We start from the raw sequence: 24,429 nt of genomic DNA on the forward strand, positions 1-24,429 counted from the left end.
GGAAATTGAAAGCAGCTTTTGCTTAGCTGCTCGCTTTTCACCGGCTGCGAATTCACTGCGGTTTGTTTTCAGTCAGCTGAGAAAGTTGTCATCAGATTTTACTGATGGGGGAGTTGTTTTAGGGAACAAACTAAAGTTAATTCTACCTTTTTTTTGGTTTTTTAAAATGTCTTTTTTTAACATCCCCCATCTAAACCTGCCTAAAATACATAACCTCCCATCTTGCAGAGATTTTGGGGGTTTTATTTTTGGCTCACTTGTTGGTTGATAAGAAGAAAAATGAAGCGATACACATCAGTTCTATTGTGACAGCAAAAGGAAGAAACACAAATACAATTAATTAAGAATATGTTTGGTTTTATGTTGAATAACATTGATCTATTTAGGCTTGTTCAGAGTGTGTTTCACTCTGAAACTGTGGTGTTGAATGATTTCATCTCCATTTATTCCGAGTATTTCACTCTGAAACTGCTGTTGCTCCATAAGGAGGGACAACCAGAGGTGCTACAGCTGTGAATGGCAGGAATTGCAGGTTTTCCCTGGATGAGTGAGGCTGAGCTGGGTGTGTGACTGTTCTGCTGCAGGGGTCCCTGACAGATTTCCTGAAGGCCAACGTGGTGTCGTGGAACGAGCTGTGCCACATTGCCCAGACCATGGCCCGGGGCCTGGCCTACCTGCACGAGGACATCCCGGGGCTCAAGGACGGCCACAAGCCAGCCATCTCCCACAGGTACTGCCCTGGCACTCCTGCACGCAGCCTGTCCCTGCCCTTTGCTCCTGCAGCAACTCCTGGAGCTCCCTGCTAGGAGCCTCCAAGGCACCTTTTTCCATTCTTTTGTTTCCTGCTATTTAAACAGAGTTGCAGTCGCTGCACACTTGGATTACAACATTTAAATTCCATCTCTGTATCCCACATGCAGATGGATATGATCTATCTCCCTGTATCCTTATATCCCTATATCCATCATAAATCTGTATTTCTTGTAAAGACAAGCACAAAATTACAGTTCCAATCGCTGCCTCATTTATTCCCATAAAGATGAAGGTCTGCAAGGGCACTCCAAGGTTTTATGATTATTGTTTTGTTGTTTAACTTACCTCTTTCTTTATAATTTTCTTGTTTTTCGTACCATAATGTTCTTTGGTTTATGCTGTTCTTTTTTTCCTTAGGGTTCTATCTGTATTTCATGTTCTAGATCTCTAATTTTTGTTTTTTTGGGTTTTTTTTCTTGAACTTGAAAGGGACATCAAAAGCAAGAACGTGCTGCTGAAAAACAACCTCACGGCTTGTATTGCTGATTTCGGTCTAGCTTTAAAGTTTGAGGCTGGAAAGTCTGCAGGAGACACCCACGGACAGGTAAATCCCGAGTTATTTCTAGGAAAGATCCAGCTGTTACCTGGATGTGAATGGGAATTTCCCCTCGGGCTCTTTGCCTGTTTTATCCAACTGGACAATTTGGACAAGAATTTTTGTAATACTTTATTAATTATTTAATTACTGTTGAGAAACGGAGGGATGAAAACTTCCGAGTTTTAGTCCTAAGGCGGGAACAAGCATGGCTGTGTTTAACCTGGGAAAAGCAGGGATTTTGTTTGGCAGCAGGCCCGTGCCGGGGTTGATTGTGGGCACAAACGTGGGCGTTTTGTGCCCTTGCAGGTGGGCACTCGCAGGTACATGGCTCCAGAGGTGCTGGAAGGTGCTATCAACTTCCAAAGGGACGCGTTCCTGAGGATAGACATGTACGCCATGGGACTGGTGCTCTGGGAATTGGCCTCACGCTGCACGGCCGCCGACGGTGAGCGACATCCTGCTGGGAGTGTCCCAGCAACTCTGGGGCAGGGGGAGTGTCCCAGCTCATGGCAGGAGTGGGGAGCACTCTGGGATAACAGGAAATGTCCCAGCTCATGGCAGGAGTGGGGAGCACTCTGGGATAACAGGAAATGTCCCAGCTCATGGCAGGAGTGGGGAGCACTCTGGGATAACAGGAAGTGTCCCAGCTCATGGCAGGGCTGGCACTGGACAGGCTGTACATCTCTTCCAACCCAAACCATGCTGGGATTCTGATTATGGCCTCCATTCCCAAGGCTGCAATCTTCTCTTTCCCCTTTCCAAAGGGTTGGTTTAACTGGTGTTTCCTCTGCAGGCCCTGTGGATGAGTACATGCTGCCTTTCGAGGAGGAGATTGGCCAGCACCCCTCCCTGGAGGACATGCAGGAAGTTGTGGTGCACAAAAAGAAGAGGCCTGTCTTAAGGGAGTGTTGGCAGAAACATTCTGTAAGTGTCACCCAACCTACTGCTGCAAGGATTTGAATCCCACGTTCTGCCCATGCCGTGTTCTGTCCATCACACTGGGGCTTGGGAGGGATTTCATAATTCCAGTAGGAGTTAAAGGGGCTGTAAATGTTCCTCATCTTAAACTGCTCTTTCTTCAGTATTAGAAAGTGAGTGATTTTTTATCTGTTTTTTTTGTGGAAGAAGAGATCCTGGAGCTACTTTTCAGTGAAGTCCCATTTGGTGGCTGAGGGATTCACCTTTTAAAATCCTGTGAGGCTCCAGCACTGCAGAATTTTTGTTCAATATGCAGGACAAAGCAGAGCTGAGGCCCCACGGGACATTCCAGGTTCACACCAAACCCAGCCCCACGTCCTGTGGGACACAAAGGCTCCCACGTGCCAGGCGTCCCTTCCTCAAAATGCCAGTTTTGATCAGGGCACCCCCTTTGTCCCCCCTTGTGGGTGTGTGATGGTTTTCCTGCCTGGTTTCCCCCAGGGAATGGCGATGCTGTGCGAGACCATCGAGGAGTGCTGGGATCACGACGCCGAGGCCCGGCTGTCCGCGGGCTGCGTGGAGGAGAGGATCATCCAGATGCAAAAACTCACTAACATTATAACAACAGAGGACATCGTGACTGTGGTCACAATGGTGACAAACGTTGACTTTCCTCCCAAAGAATCCAGTCTATGATAGTTGCACTGGTCATGGAAGTGACCACAGGACTCTTCACTGGAGCTGCTACAGCGCACGGACTGCTGGCGTCACTGCTGTTCCGGGTGGCAAGAACGGATGGTAAGTCTCTCTGGAACGTCACCAAGAGGTGTTTATCCTTTGTTTTCCCCCTCCTCCTCCTCCTCCTCCTCAACGTGGATCCATGAGACTTCCTGCATTCCCTGCTTACACCTGAAGGACGTGACTGAGAACCTCTCACGTGCTCATAAGGAACTTGCAATGAAGAAATCAGGACCTGAACGGGCTAATGAGCATTTTAAACACTGACATCCGATTTCTTAATCCCTCTCAGAAGAGACTAATTCCTTTAAATGAACTACTGTTATTTTTTTTAAATCAAAAACATTTCATTTCAGATTTAAAAACAACAAAAAAAAAGGGTAACTTGTTTTTATTGCATTTGTTGTTGTTTATAAAATGACTATTGTAATGCGACTATGACACAGCTTGTGAATGTTCCGTGTGCTGCTGTTCCGTGTACAGAAACAAGAGTAATCAATGGGATAGAGCAAAGAGGCTTCCAAGTATTACTTAACCTCCCTCAACCAGGTATACCTCAGTTCCACCTCACTAAATTATGATTGACAACACTAATTGGAATAATAAACCGCTCCGTGTTTTGTAAATGACGTATTCCCAATTCCCTGTGTTATTTAAGAAGGGGAAAGCTTCATGCCCCCAGGAAGTGGCCATTCCTAGAGCCGTGTTTTTAGCATTTTCTTGTACTCGCTTGTTGTGTATAAAAGAAAAAGTGCTGTTTATTGAAAGAAAATTTCCTTCCTCTTTTAGTTGAAAGTTTTTCCCTCCGTTTCCTAGAGTATCTCATCCATTTATTTAACTGAATACTATTTAGGTTTGCTGTGTCTGAGGAATATTTGAAACCTGAAGCATGACTTTTTTTTCTTTTTTTTTAATTTTCTCTGAGCTGTGACACTGGAAAGCTCTGAATTCTTGTTGTTTTGTTGTTTGTTTTTTTTTTTTTGTTTTTTTTAAAGAGTCTTTTTCCTATTTATGTTTGTGCCGAGGTCGCTGCGTGTTCCCTGTCCCGCCAGGCAGTAGGGGCTGTGTCACTGTTTCAGGATCACCTCAGGAAGCTCAGTTCCCCCCATTCCTCACCCTCTGCTTGGAGATTTGCAGCCTCCCTCCACTCAAAGCTCGGTGCCATCGGAGGGAAGTGCAGCTCACTGCCTGTGAGCCACGGGTTGAGCCTGGAGTCACACACAAAGTTCTAGCCACAGATTCCAGATCCTAAATGTAACAAATTTCAGGGATAACCTAGTTCTGCTCACAATATGCAATGACCATTCCGAGGTAACGAAAGGAATTTCAATGGCCAGAGCACAGACTCACAAAAAAACGAGGGAAAACATAGGAATGGCTTCACAACTCCAGCACTGGAGTTCAGGGTGTCAAGCCTTATGCTGGAATGACAGTGGCTGGTAGCTGGGTGCCAAAGTGCTTCTCCCAAATCCTGTCCCACTGCATTGATTGGATCCTTCACACCGAATTCCAAGGAAAATAGATGTTGTAACCCCCTGGAGCGCAGTGCCAGCAGCGGCCGTGGTGTGCTGTGTGTCCTTGTCTCCGTGTGTCCACACCCAATGTCTCTGGAAAGCAGCAGGTGGGAGCTCCTGCAGGCTGGCTGGAACCTGGATCTGGGAGCCCATCCCTGGGAACGGGGGCATGTGATGGATAAAGCAGAGGCAGCTCTGGGCAGGGAGGGAGGAAGGGCTGATGTTCCACCCAGGGCTGTGGCACTGCTCTGCCTGAGGATCCTGCTTCAAGGGGCCCTTGGGAAAGGGAAAGAAATCCAGGTTGTGGGGTCCTCTTAGCTGGACGCTCCCCTTTGGCTTCCATTTTTGCTCCACTTTAATTAAACTTCACACAGAGCAGGACAGGACCGGAGTTCTGAACAAATCCCAACCCCATCCTTGTGCACAGACACCTCGGGGCTTTTACCTCTTTTGACCCCTGGCAAAACCAGAGCCAGGGGCTGGTTTCATTCCATGCTGTTGGAAATCCGACGCCGAAACTGAAGCTGTATCCAAGTCCCTCCTGTGTGTGACCCTTCCCATGGAGCTGCTGCGGGCTCGGGGCTGGCTCCTGCCTTTGGGATATCCCCGCTCAGTTCCTGTCCCACTCCCAGCTTCCTGGGATTTACCAGCATCATGTAGCGTCCCTGAGGGAAGGCTCCTCTTCCCCAAAGCTTCTGAATGGCTCGGAAGGATCTCCCCGAGCTGTGTGCTCCAGCCGTGCCCCCAGGGCCTTGGGAGTGAATGCCTGTTTCACTTGAGAGCTGCGGGAATGTGCCAGGGAGGATTTTGGCACTGTTTGGGCAGTGTCCTTTGTCCCTTCCTGCCTGGCCTCATCAGGTGTGGTTTTTACGTGTGAGAGTGAGAAGTTCCTGTCCCACGTCCTCTGCTGGACAGGGCTGAACCAGTGCTGCCCTTCCTGGGATATTCCCAGCCTCCCCCCTGAGCATGGACTCACCCAGGAACCACAGGGCTGTAGCTCTCCAACCTCACTTGTAACCAGTGCTGAGACTTGTCCTGCTCCCATCGGCATCGACACAATCAGTCAGGTCACCCCTCTCCTCTTTTCCAGCTTTTTTAACCTTTTTTAAGACATTTCTGCTGATCAGGAACACTTGGTACAAAACACAGGAAGCTGCAATACACAGCCCTGGGCAAAACGACTCCAGTAGCATCCTTGATGGAACATCTGTTACCTCAGATACTCAACCAGCAGGACTGCTTTGCTTTCTCCCTCCCGTTTGTTTTTTTCAGTCCATCTCCTCTCCGTTACCTCTCGAGTTTGGTGAGCGATTACTTTGACTTTCCTCTTTGTATTTGTCAGTGTTCTGGGCACAGGTTGTTGTACTACTGTCAAAAGGCACTTGCTGCTTTTCTGCAAGGGCCAAAAAACCAACCAACCCACCCTCGCCCTCAATAAAGTGATTGTTAAATATTGTACAAATACAAATGTATACTCTGCCCTCTCCCCCAGCGGGAAAATAAAAAATGTGACTACTCTGACTTGCAAAATGCTTTTTTGAAAACTTTATTTTAAACTCGTGGGGCTGGGCCTACAGCAGTTCTTGAGCCAAACTCTTTGAGTTTCGCTACAACGAACTGGGGCGGGGAAGATGTTACCTTGTACTTGGCACTAAAACACATCATGAAGTAAATGTGGTTGCGATTAAAGATCGAATTGGGTAAATTTTCCATGTCAGGTGAGATTTGAGATGGAAGCCTGGAGTGTGAGCTTCGAGCTGACGGGGCTGTAGAAGTGAGCCAGGAGGGCAACTGGGCCTGAGCCACGATCCAGAGCCCTCAGCCACAGGGAGAAACTCCAGAGCCTGGACTTCTCCAAGCGGGAACTGTGTGTGAGCCAGGAATTGGCACGGAGCTGAGCTAAAGCACCTGGGGGTGTGAGCGAGGCACAGTCCTGCCTGCTGCAAGGGAACAGCAGCCCCTTTCTCCCTAGAAAATCCCAAACGGATCAGCAAAGAAAGCTGCTTCCAAAAACTTAACTGAGCTGAGCACCTTCCTGCGGGGGAACAGTGCCTCTGCAGAGGTGTGCTGGAGCTCAGAGCCAGCTCAGGGAGGAGGCTGCCCACTGCTTCACGTCCGTGGGGCAGTTGGGGTACACCTGCAGGGCGTCCATGATCTGGCTGCTGTCCAGCAGCAGCTTCATCAGGAGATACTCGCGCTGCGCCCGCACCGACGGCCGCTCCAGGGGCTGCACCAGCTCCAGCTGCAGCAGGTGCTCAAAGGCCTGGAAACGGGCAAAGGGGCAGTGCAAGGACAGCATTCCTGCTCCAAAACACCTGGAAACAGGCAAAGGGGCAGTGCAAGGACAGCATTCCTGCTCCAAAACACCTGGAAACAGGCAAAGGGGCAGTGCAAGGACAGCATTCCTGCCCCAAAACACCTGGAAACAGGCAAAGGGGCAGTGCAAGGACAGCATTCCTGCCCCAAAACACCCCACTCCCTTCTAGGGCGGTGTTTGACACACCCCCCCCCCCCTCAGTTTGTGCTCTGGGACTAAAACATAAATATTTTACAACTAAATAAAAAAAAAAAAAAAAAGGCATTTCAGGCTCACCTTCATGACAACTGGCTTCTCAAAGTTGTACATAGAATGTGCCTTCCTCTGGATGAACTTCTGGAATTCTGCAGCAGGAGGAGGAAAAGGAAAGGGGCAGTGAGAAGGAAGTGAGTGGTGTGGGGTGCGCAGAGCTCAGGCGTCGCTCTCACCGTTGTAAACCATCTGGAAGTTGAATGGTTCTCCATCATAGACCTCATTCAGGTGTTTCATGGCTATGATGAGGCAGATCTCCAGCACAGACAAACCTGCAGGGAAAAACAAGAATCCCAAGTAATTCCCTTGAGCACATCACTAACACAGGCAGTTCATATTCCTCTATTTTTATATGCTCTGGGCCCCACCCACTGGTGTTCTGTATCCTTATCATGCAAAGGAATTCCAGAATTTATAAGAGAACATTTGTTTGCCGTGTATTTGAAGCAGAAATGTTCAGGAATGGGCTGTTCCCACCAAAAAGCAGGAACTGGAAGTGTCTAAGTTGGCATTGTTGTACCCCCAGGCACAGAAGAGCTGTGAGCTCAGAGCTCCACGGGCACAGGCAATACTGCGTAGCTCATCCCCACAGGGAACACTCCCTACACATCTCTTCCCCCCAGGAGGACTCCAGGATTCCTTGCAGGAACAGCTCTGGGGATAAGAGGAGCTTTACCATGGACAATGTTTGCCTTGGAGTCGGCGCTGTGCTGCCTGCTGGCCTCCTGCAGGTCTGCAGCCGTGAGCAGGGGGTGGTGCACGGTCACCGCACTGACAGCCAGCATCTGCAACACACGGACACAGCCCGGGCCCTCCATCCCCTCAGCATTCCTGCTGGGAATGGAAGGGAATGCAGCACTCCTCCCCCCGTCACTGGAACATTAATGGAGAGACCCCATACACACACGGCACCCTTGTACTGAAAACCTTGCAAATAGCTGGCACTTGAATTTCACTTTGCCAGGAAACTTTCCCAGGCTTAAAACTTTAAAGCCTCCTGATTCCAGGAGATAAGTCCTGAACCTGATTATATCCAAGTCCGGAATGACTTACAGCTGTTCTGCACCTGCTTTTGTACCCAGGGACACCTCCCACTGTCCCAGGCTGCTCCAAGCCCCAGCCAGGGATCATGGACCAACCACAGCTTCTCTGGGAATTCAATCCCAGCCCCTTCCCATCCCCACAGGGAAGAATTCCCAGTTCCCAGTATCCCATCCAGCCCTGCCCTCTGGCAGTGGAAGCCATTCCCTGTGTCCTGTCCCTCCATCCCTTGTCCCCAGTCCCTCTCCAGCTCTCCTGGAGCCCCTTTAGACTCTGGAAGGGCTCCAAGGTCTCCCCAAAAACTTCTCCACAGTTTGTCCAGGAGCTCCTCACTCATCCCTGTACAATCTGTATTATGTGCTTTTATGGGGAAGATTATTTCAGAACAAAAGGCCTCTCGGGGCTCTTCCTAAAGGAAGAGCTCAGCACATGCTGCAGAAAACCATGGGGAAGTTGAGCCTCAGCTCTGAGCTGCTCTCAGGGAGGCTGTGGTTGCCATCAGCTCCTTTCCTGGCCTCCACCTCAGCCACAGGGCCAGCTTTGGGTGCCCTGCACCAGGACTAATCTGCAATCTTGTAACCAGCTGCAAGAAGAGAGCTCTGCTCAGGCTCTGAGGGTGCCCCTGAACCCTGCAAGGAGGAGCTGTGAGCACTGGAGCCAGCCCAGCCCAGGGACAGGCACAGTCAGGGGGCTTTTCACACTGACACAAGCACAGGGATATTTTAGGATGCTTATTAAATAAGTGTTACTTATCCCTTGTAAAAGCGTCAGTGCATTTATATGAGCTGTGTTCAAAAGCAGAATTAGGTAGGCAGCTTAAATGTAAAAAAGACCCTCCAAGAGAGCTGGAGCTCCTGTGTGGTGAAGGGAAGAAATTCAAGTACTAAAAAATAGATTTCAATATGAGCAGATGTCAAGATTGACCAGAACCAAGAAAATAATCTCAGAAAGGAAAAAACAGTTTCAAAGGGTTTCACCTACAGTTTGGTTTTATGAAAGGAAAGACTTGGAGAAAGTTAAATAGGAAAAGATCAGCCCCATGTGAATTAAGCCCATCCTCACAGGGGAACTGCCACAGCCTGCCAGGAGCCAGCACTGGCAATAGTTTAATGAAGTGATGATTATGAATGTCATTACTGCAAACCGAGGAGGAGTTTCCCCAATAGCCAAACACACACCAGCAGCAAATGCAGCGAGTGCAGGTCTTTGCTGTGGTGGAAGAGCTTCTGCAGCACGTCCTGCACAGTTTTATCCTCTGACAGATGCTGCAAGAAACAATAAAGTGATATTTTAACCATCTCGTACTTGCTTTTAATCATTTCATACTCACCTGGAAGAATAACAGGTAAAAAAAAAAAAAATTAAGAGCTCGCCTTACATTTGACAATACAACTTTTATGTCCAACCTCAACTTTCTGTACTTTCCTGTGACAATTTTACTTCCAGACTTCAATAAGCAAAGATTCTCTATAATAATTTCATTTTTTTTCCATACCACACTCAATCAGTGAAAGGAAATGCCAATCTTAGGTAAAAGTTTGTCACTTTTACTGGTAAAGGATATGCATATAAAGTAAACCAGCTTCACACTGCTCTCACTTTAGAATCCTCCCAAAAATCAAGTATAAAATGTTTTAAATACCTGAACATTATTATTCCATTTTTGTGCAAAAGGTTCATCAGGAAATTCAGCAGGAAGAGAAAGCTGTTTCTTAAACATCTTAATGTATTGTTTAAAATCAAAGGAATTCATCACATATATCTGTCGGTGGGAGAACCTTGACTTTACTCTCTTCTCCAAGAGCTCCAGGATATCCTTGATGAGAAAAAAAAAAAAAAAAAAGGAAAAACAGTAATTAAAAAAGCAGATGAATTTGATGTTTTCTTTACTACAGCACAGACAAATTACTGAAGTGTGCTAAAAAAAGGGAAGAATTATTGAATTCTCAGGCTTAAACTGTCGTAACCTAAGTTAAATGCTCTAACAAGCCCTTGGCTGATTATTTTAATTGATGTGCCTTGCAATGCCACCAACCATCCCAGCCCACGTGATGCTCCACATCACACAGGATCATTTGTTGCTAGGAAACCCAGCACAATTTCTCCATGGATTATGGAAATATTTCAGCTACTTAAGGCTGAATCAAACCTTGCAGCCTATCAGGGCTCTGGACAAGTTGTTGTGTGGTCACACCGGGGCTGGCAGCTGACAGGCCACGTGCTTTTCGTCAGCCTGAGAGAATACAGCTTAAAAATCCCAAAAAATACTTAAAAGCCCCCCAAAAAATACCTCCGAAATAGCAGCTGTCAGTTCTGGAGATACTTCCTTAATTACACTCAAAACAGGGGATAAAGGGTTCTAAATAATGGGTGAGGAGCACACCAGGCTCAGGACAGTGATGATGCAAAAGGAAAGATGGTGATTTACTAAAGCAACAATTAACTATTCTATTAACTCCCACAAATTTGCCCAGCTGGGTATCACCCAAGCCCAATCAAACCCAGACTGAGGCTTTGGTAAGAGATTTGAATTCTAACTCCTGTTATAACCCAACTATCTTCAGCACCAAGAGTTCATTGTGAAAACAGGATTAGTTTTACCAAGTTCCCATAGTGTTGCCCAGGAATTATTTCACAGTGTACACACAACCTGCCCACAGTTCAACATCATGCCATTGGAAAAATCACAGGAATTGAACAGGGATCCTAAATCCATTTTATAGCAAAAGTGCCCTACCGAAGTGGAACTTTAAAAAAAAAGAATATTTAAACACAGTTACTACAGCTCTGTCCTTGCCAACTGCCAACCATGAAATTCAGGAGCCCCTCCAAGGAGTGAACCACAGTCTAATATTGAATGTGTGTCCTTAGAAATGTTGGTTTGCCCCTTCAGCAGTGAAACAGAAGGCTTTGGACATCTTCAATTTGCTCTCAGCACAAATTAGGTTGTTTGTTTGTTGGCTTTTTTTTCATCCCCCTTCCTAATTTAAAAGTTAGAAAAATGGATAATTGAGAAAAGTCTCTTAGGAAATTAAAGTTCCAGGGAAGGAGAAGTCATTCCAACTAAGACAAAAGTCACTTTAAAACGGCTAAAAACTTGGAAGGAGGAAATGCCATTTCTTACCTGCCTACAGGTGAGTCCAATGACTGTCACTGGGGTCTGGGCAGACTGGGAGATGTCAAAGAGATTGTAGAGAAGGGTCTGATTCTTGTGGTGGACAAACAAATCAAACTCATCCAGGACAAACAAAATTGGGCAGCTGCTGGTTCGGCTTCCTGAGGGAAATTTGGAGAGTTTAGCAGGGCAACTTCAGCATTACACTTCCATTGCTACAGCTTTCTTTAATGATGGGCTTAAAAATGCACACATCTTCTTTCATTTGTCACCAAGCCCTCCTTTCCTACAGGTACAACAGGAAAACACGTGGAAAAACCGGGAAGGTTTTGTAGTGTTCTGCCAAGCAGCATTTCTGGCTACAAGGAAGACAGACTTGGCCAATTTTATTTTAAAAACAGTATTTTTAATAGCATCCATCTGGATAAAATAATCTGTCCTTCACAGCTAAGGTCACATGCAAGCCTTTACAGTTACACTAGGTGTATATATCAGTATAGTAATCTTATTTTTTCTATTATTTTGTAACCATGACACATTCCTGAGCTAAGATTCTTCATTCCACCTGTAAGGTAGAAGAAAAAACTCCACTTGTCAGTCAAGTGACCCAGAGTCTCAGAACAGGGGTTTTTAGTGTTTACCTTTCCTCAGAGCTTCAAGGAGGAAGGCAAGGTTTTCAGCAAAACTGCCCTAGACAGAGAATAAAGGAGTTTCAGAATGGATTTGCAGCCTCATTCTCAGAATTGTTTAACTACAGCAAATTCAGACATGCAATAGAGGCCATTTCCTTCCAAAACCAAAATGCTTTCAAAAATATCCCGTGGTACGTCATACTGTACAGTCATAAACTCCTCAGGACAAGAAAAATGATAGATAATTCTACATTCATCCCGGTTTTTTTCCAGCCTGAAATCCCCAAAGTGCCTCAGACAAGCAAAAATTAGCAATCAGGAGAATACCTGCAATCAGCTAAATTCACCAGCAGCTCTATCCTTGCTGAAATAGCTGTTGCATCCTCATTTTCCAGCCACACACATGGCAAAAGTGCCACCTAACGTGTTCCACTGAGAAGGAGCAGGATGTAGAGTTTAATTGGCAAATTTATTGAACAGATGGAAGCATCAAACACTTGTGAAAAAAAAACACTGAATGGCTGTGCCCACCCTGTTGCAGCTACACAAATTCTCCCACCCTGCAGCACTCCAGGTGTGAGATGAGAAGTAATGAACTGAAGTCCACAAGCCCTATCAAAGGGGGTAGAAAAGCCCATTTAACCTCTGGATGTGAGTTACAGAAAGTGAGGGAAACTTATTTCCCAGCACTTTGATCACTCTCCTTAGGACTGTCTTCAGTATTAATGCAAATTAGTTTATCTGTGGGAAAAGGAAGATAGCAGCAAATATTTTAATAGGACTTCCATGGAAAATGAGAGCTCTAGGAAGCCTGGATAGACTTCCTTTTTGGATAGACCACAAATGGTTGATAATATATTAAAGATCCTGCTTTTTGGTTGGTTAACTTGCTAATTCTTCATTTTGAAATGTTAAAAATGACATTTCCAAATTCCCCAGCCCTCTGAACAAAGTTTCTTTGGAAGAGTTTGTTTCATTAAGGGTCTTGTTAAGAGACTTCCCTTTTTCCCTGCTGTAAGGCACAGGTGTGATGTATTTTTACAAAACAACAAGGGTGCAGTGAGCAGGGGGCACCTCAGCACTTGTGTGGAACTGCTGGCAGTCACAGCAAGCTCCATCCCACAAAGTCCCAGTTTCCCAGAGAAGGGTTTCTGAGGGACAGGTGAAGTTACTCACAAAAACTTTGTCCCCAACCACATTTTCCAGCTGCAGCTGCCTGGTGATCTCCTTCAGGGCCACTTTATCATTTGTCTGCAGAAGCCCTGGAAGAAAAGGATCCTTCATGAAGAACTGCTAGCTGTCCTTCACTCCTACATGAAACTTAACCAGCAGCTTCTCTCCCTTTTCAGCCTTACAGCCTTTTTAAAACTTGGACTGGAGTTTTCTGTACCTGACAAGTTACTTAATTTTGTCACTAAGAGCACAGAAGTCCCCTCCATATAAAGAAATACAAAGACAGGCACTTTGGAGCCCACTGATAAACATGTCCATAATTTAGGATGGACTAAATTACAGAAAGCAAAAATCTTACTCAGTACATACAAAACACAGAACTGAATGTAACAGAAGCCTGGATCAATGATGTTTTACTTGCCATTCAGATGGACTTCCAAGAGGTTCTCTCTCACTTCTCTCATTTCCCTGAGGTCTTTTAAGACATGATTTAATAACTAGGAAAGAAAAAAATTACAGCATTTCTGTGAGAAGATTAATTTTTTAACAGCAAGTAAAGTGTGATTACAGATATTATAGGATAGGAAAGAATGTGAGAGGTTTCATTAGAGAACACGTTTGAGTAATTCCCAGACTAAAATACTAAAATGACAACTTTGCATTCACCAGCATGACTGTGGCAAATACATTTGTTCATTCTTCTGAACGGGAAGGGAAAGGAAAATAACTCTGGTATTTCAGTCACTTCTTTTTGGGATAGTATCTGGGGCTTTTGCCTTAATCAAAAAGCTTTATGAATTTGAGATGTGATGGAAGTTGGCTCTTGAGTTGGTGCCACATTCAGCTTCATGGCTTCTTTGGATGATGCAGAAAGAAACTCTCTGCTTTAAATCTTAAAAGAAATTCTGCTTATTCTTTTCTTCTGGAAGACAAAACTAACACTGCACGTGATTACACCAACTGCTGCTTATGAAACTCCCAAACTTGCTGTCCATCAAGAACTTGTTACTTGTAAAAGCCAAAAGGAACTTGCATTAAAACATCTGTAAGTAGTGGAAATGTTAAATTTAATAATTAAAAGGCTATTATTTGCTTTGGCTTCTTCAGAGGAGGATTTATAGCTCCTACCTATGTGCAAGTATAAATATATAAATATACACATACATGATTTTCTTTACTCCAGCAATTTTCAACTGATATAAAAGAAGGAAACAATTCATTCTGCATAGGTGATTTTGCTAACTTATATTCTGTCTGAAAGGTCATCATCAAATTTTCATCACATCATTTAATGTAAACATCAAAGACTTGAGTGTTTGAATAATGCTGAAGTATTAAGCACTGAAGTTAGAGGTCATCCTTTCATGTGCCTCAGCTAAGAGGAATTCCCTTAAAATACAAAGCCTACACTTACAAACCATAACAACACCAAACAAAGTTCTGCTCCATGGCAGGTAACAATATTCCTGACCATTCCCTGTATACACATAGCTAGGGAGAAACCCCACACTTCAGGACCACTCCTTTTAGAGCTTCTCGATGCCTCTTCACCATTTATTACAGTGAGGGCCCAGAAACACGTTAATTAAAGAGTAATCAGAACATAGTTCTGATTCAGTTCAGAATTGTAATCTTTAATTGCAAAGACAAGTGTTAGGAACAGATTTCTCCATGCTGTTCCTGAACAGAATTAGCCCACAGAAAGTCCTGGAATGTTTTGAATTTCCATGCACACCATTAGCAATTCTCTCTGTAAAACCAGGCAGAGTTGAGAATGTAGCTGCAAAGGCTCCCAGGACTCCAGTGAGGTTCTGCTGGACCCCACTCGGTGCTCCAGGAGCTGCTCCTACCGCAGTTTTCCCGGATCCCCGGGGTCCAATAATGAGGGCGGAATTGCTCTCCCCGTGCACCGTGGTTCTTTTCAGCAGCTCCAGCAAATGTCTGTGTTGGAAACAGAAACAGGCTGAAAAGCTCAAAGCTGACAACATTCCCCAAAACCAGGGGAAATTCAAAGAATAAAGCTCAATCCTCTTCGGCTTGTTCTGAGAGCCAACACTTGGGGCACGTGAAATGCAATACAACAAAGTACAGAGGGCTCAGTGATCAGAGCTCCTAAAACACTTTAAAATATTAAAACATGCAGAAGTTGAGAGTATCACTTATTCATAAATTCTATGCCGTGAAAGGACAGGCCCAATAATTATTTCTTTCTTTAAGAAATAGATTGCTTTCTGTGCTGCCACTATTCCTCACCAGCTCTAAATTGCCTGCAGATAAGACTCATCACCTCAAAGTACATTTAAAGTCCTTACAGCCACCACTGACACCTCCAATTCCCAAATGCTCACACATCAGTGATGTGCTTTTGGATATGGAACACTGACATCCTGCTTTTGCTTCTGAAGGGGTGACAGAGCCCTCATGGAACAGCTGCAGCCAACACCTGTGGGTTTGTTCACTTCTGAGAGCCAAACCCAACCAAGAGCCCTGATACTTCTTGGGAAAGAAAAAAAAAAAAAAAAATCAGAGCTAGGGAGTGTTTTCCCTCCAGGACAATTCACTGCCAGTGGCACACTGAGTAGAACACAGCCTGTACATTGCTTTTCAGAATTCAGTACGAACAGGGGAGGCTTGGTCTGTAAAATTGACACTAGAAGCAACATTTACTCACTAGAAACAACATTTACTCACAACAGCAATAAAATGCCTATGTGAGCTCTGCATATACAGTACATTGTCTTAATAAATGGTTTTGTCCCTCTTGTACTGAAAGCTTGTGCTCACATCAGGTGATTCCACTTACATAAAGTCAGTCTTGGAAAAATTAATTGTTTAGAACAAGTTCTTTTAAATACCTGTTTGTTATCCGCAGAATTTGACCTGCATCTGTAAAATGATGAGTACTGGGACAGTGCAATTGTCCCACTAAGTCCCTTCTTCCTAACCCTGAATTCCACATCTGGATGGCTCCAGAAGTAGGTTTAAATACGGGCCGCTGCTTCAACAGACACGATGTTGGCACAGAAATGTCAAGATTTATTTCTAACATAGCTCACCAACAAACAGGAGAAAATCTGAAGTAAAAATAAAGTAACACAGCAAGAGAATTTAACTTCCTGTTTTGCCAGGCCATTACACAAAGTCTTAGAACATGCACTGAAAATATCTTTCAGCCTCAAAGAGAAAAGCTCCTCATGAATTGAGAGATGCGAAACAAAGACAAAAAATTCAAAACTCGGAGCCTGACAAAACCAGAAGGGAACAGTTGTACAAAAACTCTGAAAAACTGAGGCAAATGATTTTTAGAAGCATTAGGCTAGAAGTCATTTAAACCTGTATCATTTAGTTAAACACAGAAGCACAAAGTTCTGACTTCGCCAGATTATTTTACTGCTGCAGTTAAATAAGAAATCACTGAATCCTAGAGCCTGCTCACTCACCTGTACTGCTGCTCCATCCCAAACAGTTTTCCAGCAGCACAGTGATGACAGAATCTTTCACGTAAGATTTTTTGCACCTGTGGATCACACGCAGGACAGGAAAAATGTTTGGGGCTTCAAACACCAGAATTTACCAATAATGTAACTACAGCAATAACAACAGTAAATAAGGCACTTCTGGGGTGTTACAAATACTCTGTAATGCATAAATCTTTACTGTCATCAAAGATAGAGGGGTCTTGAAAGAAAGAATAAAGTTGCAGGAGGCAGAATATTGTACACTTATTACATAAAGGAGAAAAAGCAATTGGAAGAGAATAAAATATATAAGAAGTCACTGACCCAGGGGTAATCCCTTGTAAGATGCATTGTGGTTTTTAACCAGCAGCATTGGGAAAATAGGAGAACAAAGGTTTAAAAAAGCCAAACTAAAAACTGATTTGGCAGCTGCTGTCCTGCTGTTAAAAAAGTCACCTGGGTTCTGATCCACCCTACAAACTGCAAGATAAAAAACCCTAAATGGATGAATATGGATTTATGCAAATCTGTTCCTACAAACAGTAGCAAAACAACAAGACAATCCTTTCAGTTTTTTACTACATTATTACTGTAACACTTGAAGCAAGCAACAGGTGAGAAACTAAAGGAAATACAGATTAAAAAGCCATTTACAACCCTAATAATTGCATCCAGTATCTGTACAAGTCACTGTAATGGGTCAAGGGAAAAAAAAATACAATGACAAGAATGGCAGAGGGTGGAGAAGCTCCATAACTTGAAAACAAAGTAATGAATAAGGATGTTACTGACCTGGGAAATGCACTCAGCACTTTCTGCACTGCTCTCCTTCAGCTTACGCTTGCTCATTGCGGAAGGCTTCATCTTTGGAGAAGAGAAGATAAATGTTTTATTAAATAGTATTATTTTCCAAACAATCCTACTCAGAAACTGTATTTAGATGTTGGTCATTTTTAATGACTGTAATGAACACCTGCTCTTAGTTAATAAAGATGCAGCAGTCCATTCTTCCTAGTGAAAAAGAGCTGAAACACTGAAAGCATTTTTATTTTATTTCTGTTAACATTAAACCCATGTTTACACACATCTCCTGAACAGCACTGACTTTAGGATGCTCTAGAGAGTTTAAAATAATGTCCTGATGTTTCTGCGGCTGGAAAAAACTGCAAGCACATGGGAACACATTAGGACACAACAATCAAGTTGTTACAGGAATAACTAGCCATCCTTGTTTATAATTTGCAGCTTATAACAATAACCACAGCATCTCTCTGGATGAGATGGCTCTGAAGGGGACTTGGGGATTGAGGCCTCTGAGGAGATTTGGGTAGATCCAGAGAGGGTTTGAGGGGAAACTTGAAGGGATTGGGGGACCTGGTGGGGGGATCATGATGGGATGGAGAAGTCTGAGTGGGTTCTGAGGGGGATTCAAGAGGGCTTGAGGGAATCAGGGGGATCTGAGAGGAATTTGGGAGGGGGAATTACAGGTCTTAAGGTTGACTTAGGGGTGGTCCCAACCAGACAGGAAGGGTTTGAGGGTGGTCCTGAGGGACTGGGGGAAGGAATTTATAGAGGCTGGGAGGGTCTGGGAATGCTCTGAAATAGAACTGGGGGGAAGGGAGCATCCATGAGGGAGCAGGGGAAGGGCTGTGGGAATTGGGAAAGGGGGGGGTCTGAGCGGGTTGATTTTTCGGGGCTAGGAGAGTCTGTGACGACCCTGATGAGGGAATGGAGAGGCCCCGAAGATCTCGGGAGGATCCATGAGCGGCTAAGGGGACGCTGAGAGCGGCTTTTAGGAGGACCTTGGGAGGGCCCATGAGGAAACGGGGGCGGGGGCCCTACAGGGCATGGAGAGCCATGGGGGTGCTTTCTGCCTCACCTGTCCGGCCCCGGCCCCGGCCCCCACCTCCCCTCACGACGTTTTCCCGCCTCTTCTCCATCACCTGAGGGCGGTCACCGCTGCTCGCGCGCTCCCCTCAGCCCTCGCCCCACCCCCGCACGACAGTGGAGACCACCGGAGAAAACCCACAGCACCCGAGACCCCTCTCCCCGGCGGCCATTCATCCCCTCCGACACCGAACCCCCCCGTTACCCTCCTCACAGGCGGAATCCGCGGCTCCCTCAGAGATGCCGCAGCCCGAGCAGACGAAGGGCGGGCGGGGGGACGCATCCTGGGCTGCTCGGCACGTCCCGCCCGGCGGAGGCGGCGGAATGAATCGCCTCCTCTTCTTCTTCTTCCTCCTCCTCCTCCTCCTCTTCTTCTTCTTCCTCCTCCTCCTCCGCCGCCCCTGCCCTGCCCGCGCTGCCCTCACGGAGCTTTCCCGCCGCCGCTCCCTCACCTGAGGGCGAACCCGCCCCGCGCGCGCGCTCCCACCACCCCCCGCGCGCACCGCCCCCTCACGTCACCGCGCGCTGCCCACCCTCCCTTCCCCTTCCTCCGCACCCGTCACTTCCTCCCCGTCCATTTCCCCCCCCTTCCTCCCCCTCATCCACTTCCTTCCTCCCTGTCCCGGATCCGTTTCCGGGAGCGGCGCGCGCGGCGCTGTGGGAAGTCGTCGTCCCCCGTCCCCCCCCCCGTTTCCCCCCCCCTTCCTCCCCGCGGCCTCCCGAGCTCCCCCGGGGCGCATGCGCGGTGGCGGCCGCCGCTGCTGCCTCCCCTCCTCTTCCTCCTCCTCCTCCTTCTCCTCCTCCTCCTCCTCCTCCTCCTTCCCGACAGCGGCGGCGGCGATGAGGAGGAGCGCGGGGGGGGGCGGCGGCGGGACGGCCGGTTGTTCGCGCCGCTGAAGGGACGCGAAGCAGCGCCGCGCCGAGGCGGGGGCGGGGGGCCCCGAGTCGCTGCCCCCCCCGCAGCCCCGCCGGGGAGTTTCTTCCACATCCCCCCCAAACACACCGAGACCTCCCCCCCGTCCCTCGGGGGCGGCCCCGCGGAGCGCCGCTCCCTCCTCCTCCTCCCCCTTTATTACCCTTTGTGTGCGTCTCCGCCTTCCTCCCTGCGCCCGGGGGCCCTGAGGTGAGTGCGGGGGGAGCGGCGGGGCGGGGGGGGTTGTTTGTTTACCCCGTGTTTGCCCCCTGTTTATCCCGGGGGGGCACCGCCTGTCACTTCGGGCCCCTTCCCGGCGCCCCCCGCCCCAGCTTTGTTGTCGGGGGATGCTCCGGGGTTGCTCCTTTGGGCCCCTCCGGAGCGGGAGGGGAGGGGGGTGATGGTGGCGGGGGCGCCGGGCAAAGTTCGGGGTGGTGCGGTGGGTGCTGAGCTCCGGCCGAGTCCCGAAAGTGTTGTTTTCCTGGGATAACAGGGAGCCCCGGCGTTGCCCCCCAGGTTCCAGGCCGTTGTTTGACTTATTGTTTGAGTTATTAAACCCCTGCGGTGGTGAAGGTACAAAGACCACTTGTACAAAGACCCTTTCCCGAGCTGAACTTCCAGGGATAGACAGTCCAAGAGCTGGACTTGGTGTTTGCAGGATTGGGATGTGGTTTGGTAGCAGCCCCTGGTTATCGGTGGTGCCCGGCTATATTTGGTCAATGGTTTGTTCAAATATATATGTGGGGATGTATTTTTCCATGGCTTTCTGCTGGGAAGGCCAGGTGTCTCCATCCCTGCTCACGGTGTTGGTCAGGTGCTGCTGGTGGACTGACCTGACCATGTTTTATGCTGGTTCAAGGGAAAGTTGCGTGTTAAAGCGTCTGAAATAGGTTAAAATGGAATGGTTTTAAACGTCAAACTAAATTCTGGACTCGAGGAAATATTGGGAGAAACCTTCTAGATGTTTGCAAGGATCCAGAAGTAGGAGTTGGGGCATTAACACCAAGTTGAAATGAGAGTCCCCTACACAAGTAGGATGTTTATATTGAAATTGCTGTTGTCTGCTTATTTCTGGAGCTTAGTTATGTCCTCTGTAATTTCAGAAAGACAGTCAGAGTGCTTTGGTTTATTTGGGGATTATTTTTTTCTTGGTTTATTAAGTGCTGAGTGCAGAGCCATGGTGTAGGCCATGAGTGTTTGTTCCAGAGGGGCATCCCAGTTAAATGGTGGTCAGCAGAAGAGTGTGTGTCATCTGTGCCTCATGCTGAGGGATGCCCACAAGAAAGAGCTCTCCTGACATGCCGGGCTGTCTCCCATTTCTAATTTGTACGCACGTGTCTGGCGTGAAGCAGCAGTTTTGGGATGGGGAAGAGTTTGTGAGAGCCATAATTGGATGGGGTGGAAGGAATGGGAGAAAACCAGAGCTGGACTGATACTTGACAATGTTGTGATGGTGAATTGGAGGTAGCAGCCATAACTGTAGTTCTTTCTAATAGTTTGCTGTTAGTTTTCTTTTTGCTTATAATAACTTTGGGTTTAAACATGTGGGGAAAAAGCCTCAACGGTGACAGTCCACAAAATCAGCAGGTCTGTGTATAAACACCCGCAATTTAAACGTGTGACTCTCCTCTTAGTTTACTACAGGTAGGAGTTGGACAGCAAAAGCCTGTCCAAGAGTAAAAGGGCATAATTTCATTCTTTTATTTCATGACAGTGCTGCTTTTTTCAACATGAGATCCCATTGATCTGCTTTCCTCTGTAGATGGAAGCCTATAGTGGCTGCTGGATTACATTCCCTGTGTGTGTAGAGCTACAGCTCTGCCTCCAACTTCCATGGCCTACAGTGATGTGATACATTAATTATGACAGGGATTTAACCATCTCCTTGTGTTTCGGTGTTTAGTCGCTATGGTTTGGTTTAATATGGTTACACAGTAAAATTGAACAGGATTCTGAAGCTGGGCAGAACAGTTCAGGGTTTTCTCTTACTTTAAATCCTGGAGATAAAAGTACTGATAAACCTTCATTTCCATAGGCCTCCAGTCCTGCAGCCAAGTCTGTGCTGGAGGGAGAGCTGTGGGATTGGGGTGGGAGGGGTCCTCTGAAGGAAGCACTGCTGGGGCTGGGATTCTGGGTGGCAATTCCTGCATTTCTTGTTTGGCACAAAGGGGTCTCAGGCTTATGTGGAACTTCTGGCTGCTGTCACAACCTTCCAAGAACTGAAGGAATTGAATCTTTCAACCTGTGTTAGGAAAGATTGTGAATTATCAAGGGCTGGAACTAAAAGGCAACACAGTTTCCTTTTATTTGGGTTCTTAAGCTCTTTTTGCTGCTATTATCGAGGTATTTATGAGTGCTAATTGCTTTTAGGAAAATTTAGTGTGGATTGTCCAGTTCTTTATCTTTGGGGACAGAATTAATAATTATTTTGCTGTATTCTGGGTCAGTGGCTTCCTGGGCTCTAAGGGCAGATAGTTTGGAATTAGCAAGGACCTGCCATGGCTGTGCTGAACATAAAGATGCTGTTTAGACCTGACTTTAGTAATGTTTCCATGGAGTTTGCTGCCATACCTTCCTTCCTTTGTGGACACATGAGTTGGTCTCTATTTGGATTAGGGAGGCGGATGTTTGAGGAGAATCTTTATGATGCAATACCTTCAATAATTGAACTTTTCTTGTACAACTTGCAGTCCTTTCATTCTTTGGCCGTGGAGGGATCAGTGTTTCTCCTTGTTATAAAGCACTGGAGATCCTGGCATCGGTCACAATCCAAGATGGAATGCCTTGGGTTTCAGCTGGGTTATTTAATTCACCTTGTCAGTGGATTTATTTTCTTTTTTCCTGCTGTTCCTCACGGTTATTCCTTCTCTGTGGAAGATGAGTAGCTGGAATGGTGTGTAAGTCCACCATTAGTTTGTGGATCAGCAGCCAGTGCTCCCTGTGGATGTTCCCTGTGGATGTTCCCTGTGGAAAGCCTCAGGCCAGGTGGGAGGCCCCTCGTGCCCATCTGGAGCCCCACGAGTGTCCCAGTGTCTTTCTATGGGCTTAGTAGGCCACGTGCACAGAGCAGTTCAATCTCATCTGCTCATGGCCAGGGACACATTTTAAAAGTGGCTGAGCTTCCTTCGCAAAAATCCTTTCAAAACTTTGGGAAAGTGGGGAATTGTGGTTTTCTTTCAGGCTTGTTGGGTTGTCTGAGGGTTTAGTTTTGTTTGGTTGTCCCTGTGTTGGTTCTTGTTCTGTCTCAGTGGAAATCAGAATTACCATTGATTTAAAAAATATAAAGATACAGGATACATTTATTTCCTTTTTAACATTCTTATGTCATTAAGGACCTGCTTATTCTTTTAAAGAGTTACTTGAACGTTGGAAACCACAGGCTCTCATTGGCTTTTCTTTGTATTTATTTTTGGAACTATGAGGAGGAATAATACTGCTCAATCAGTTTCAAATGGGCCTGCACAGGAACCAAGGCTGGTATTAGGGATGAAATTTTGGAATTGCATTGGAAATAGCTTTCAGGATGCTTTAATTTTTCTTTGTGTGTCTGGAGCTAAATGAAGAGGGAATACAACAAAACGCAGCAGTTCAGAAATTGAGAATTGCTGACTCCTTCCCTCTCTTGGATTCCAGGCTCTTTATTATAGCAATTCCTATTTTCTTGATGAATCGTCTAGAAAGGAGTTCAGACTTGGTACTATTTTTAAATCAAGGTAAAATTTGTCAAAATCACTTGGACTACAGTGTTAAAAAGTATACGAGTACGCATGCAAATGAGTATAGCTGTGTACACAAATACACACACGTATAAATAAGCATCTACAAGAAGTGTAAAAAGCAGATAATTGGAACTTTTCAGTGCTGCTTGGAGGTCCATGTGGCTCCCAGGGTGTGCACTGTGAGCCCCTGGGCTCCAGGGCAGCAGGAATCAGTGAGAGCCCTGCCGTGGCTATTCATAGAGCTTTGTGAAATGAGTTTGGGTTTATCTGCAGCCTGACAGGTGTTCCCCAGCCCCAAAATCTCCACTGCCTCCCATCCTTGCCGTGGCAATGACTCAGGAACAAATCCTGCAGTGGCTTCAATTGTTGGGTCTTTAGGTGGGAGCTGGAGATGCCCAAGATAGCTTTCTTGATTTTTTTTTTTTTTCTGAAATACTCTGTTTCAGGAGCTTTAAATGTGCTTTAAAAATGAAACTGTAAAATGCTTTTTTTATGTTTCTAAGCAAACATTTATTATTTCATTTATTACTCTGGTTAAATTCAATGTGCTGTTTATTTTATATATTTTTATTTTACAGAAAATGTTTTAAAGTAGGTGAGCAGTATTTTAAAAATTCTTATCCTGCCACAATATCTGATAACCAAAACCTACAGGAGCAATATATTAACTCATTACTCTGCTATGAGGCAAAATTGAAGCTTGGGATAAAAAAATTACTATTGTCATAATTTTTTGCTTACTCTACATTTTCGGTGACATTAAATGCAGAATTATTTTGGTGTGTGAGTAATCTGAAATGTAAATAGCATCTGAAATATGAGGGCCCTTCATTTGCAGCATCAGTAGCGTGGCCTCACTCAGGAAAATTCCTAAGTGAGGGAAGCAGAACAGTTGTCAATTGTTTGCACAACAAATCCTGCTGGATCAAATGGTGATATTCCCAACGTTTAGATCAAGGAAGGCATGAGATAATGTTGCCTTGTACCCCACTGCCAAAGGAAACAAACACAGCCTAAGTTAGGAGAGAATTTGGCCAGCTAGAACCTGGGCCTACATATCATAAATACAGATAGTCAGAATTTTCCATTCATGCTGCCTAATGGTTGAAAAACATGGAAATTCAATTTCACTTGGCCGATTTTAGACTTGATTTCTAAGCTCTGGTAGATTGTCGCCAGCATGTTATTTAGGATTATCTTGTGAAAAATTCAAGACTTGATAAAAATACGTGAAAGGTTTGGGTTTGTCTTCATCCTTTAAGACTTTACCTGTCTACCTCATGGGTATATACATAAATAAATATATATATGTATATATATATGTTTGTGTGTGTATAGGTGACTAGGCCCACTAGAATGAGTACCAATTTCATATGTTTTGGTAAGGCTGAAGCTGTAGCT

The 24,429-nt window shown here is 45.9% G+C and overlaps 3 protein-coding genes across 8 annotated transcripts in view; 2 read left to right on the plus strand and 1 right to left on the minus strand.

Annotated features, from left to right (window-relative positions):
- ACVR2A (activin A receptor type 2A) overlaps positions 1-6,042 on the plus strand; it is a 49,509-nt gene extending 43,467 nt beyond the window's left edge. For both annotated transcript variants that reach the window (XM_062498126.1, XM_062498124.1), the window contains 5 exons: positions 585-730; positions 1,243-1,357; positions 1,658-1,796; positions 2,145-2,275; positions 2,771-6,042. In XM_062498126.1, the coding sequence (XP_062354110.1) occupies positions 585-730; positions 1,243-1,357; positions 1,658-1,796; positions 2,145-2,275; positions 2,771-2,965 (726 nt within the window). In that variant the 3' untranslated portion in view covers positions 2,966-6,042. The remainder of the gene's footprint in view (positions 1-584; positions 731-1,242; positions 1,358-1,657; positions 1,797-2,144; positions 2,276-2,770) is intronic.
- A 44-nt stretch (positions 6,043-6,086) lies between these two features.
- On the minus strand, positions 6,087-18,762 carry ORC4 (origin recognition complex subunit 4). 3 transcript variants are annotated; one of them, XM_062498443.1, is made up of 14 exons: positions 18,611-18,762; positions 17,302-17,373; positions 16,492-16,568; positions 14,902-14,992; positions 13,473-13,548; positions 13,055-13,140; positions 11,888-11,936; positions 11,256-11,407; positions 9,774-9,947; positions 9,310-9,396; positions 7,767-7,875; positions 7,267-7,362; positions 7,115-7,182; positions 6,087-6,784 (listed from the first exon to the last, which is right to left on the minus strand). In XM_062498443.1, exons 1-14 carry the CDS (start codon positions 18,677-18,679, stop codon positions 6,596-6,598), a joined length of 1,395 nt encoding a protein of 464 aa, XP_062354427.1. In that variant the 5' UTR covers positions 18,680-18,762; the 3' UTR covers positions 6,087-6,595. The 3 variants fall into 3 exon arrangements, with proteins under 3 accessions (XP_062354427.1, XP_062354429.1, XP_062354428.1); XM_062498444.1 differs by having other exon boundaries at positions 6,641-6,836; XM_062498445.1 differs by lacking the exons at positions 14,902-14,992; positions 16,492-16,568; positions 17,302-17,373; positions 18,611-18,762 and adding an exon at positions 14,787-14,847.
- Positions 18,763-19,369: 607 nt separating this feature from the next.
- Positions 19,370-24,429, plus strand: part of MBD5 (methyl-CpG binding domain protein 5) — a 107,860-nt gene continuing 102,800 nt past the window's right edge. For all 3 annotated transcript variants that reach the window (XM_062498038.1, XM_062498037.1, XM_062498039.1), the window contains exon 1: positions 19,370-19,519. The gene's annotated coding sequence lies outside the window, so the exon portion shown is untranslated. The remainder of the gene's footprint in view (positions 19,520-24,429) is intronic.

The sequence above is a fragment of the Cinclus cinclus genome, chromosome 9 (assembly GCF_963662255.1).
Source record: "Cinclus cinclus chromosome 9, bCinCin1.1, whole genome shotgun sequence".
NCBI classification, from domain to species: Eukaryota; Metazoa; Chordata; class Aves; order Passeriformes; family Cinclidae; genus Cinclus; species Cinclus cinclus.

Bases quoted from the DNA above. Each gene is read 5' to 3' on its own strand.
- ORC4 (XM_062498443.1), bottom strand. From the start codon at position 18,679: ATGCGTCCCCCCGCCCGCCCTTCGTCTGCTCGGGCTGCGGCATCTCTG. The intron at 14,993-16,491 runs GTGAGTGAGCAG...TTTCCAACACAG, and splicing joins GGGATGGAGCAGCAGTACAG to ACATTTGCTGGAGCTGCTGA. The intron at 7,183-7,266 runs GTGAGAGCGACG...CTCCTGCTGCAG, and splicing joins CTTCCAGATGGTTTACAACG to AATTCCAGAAGTTCATCCAG.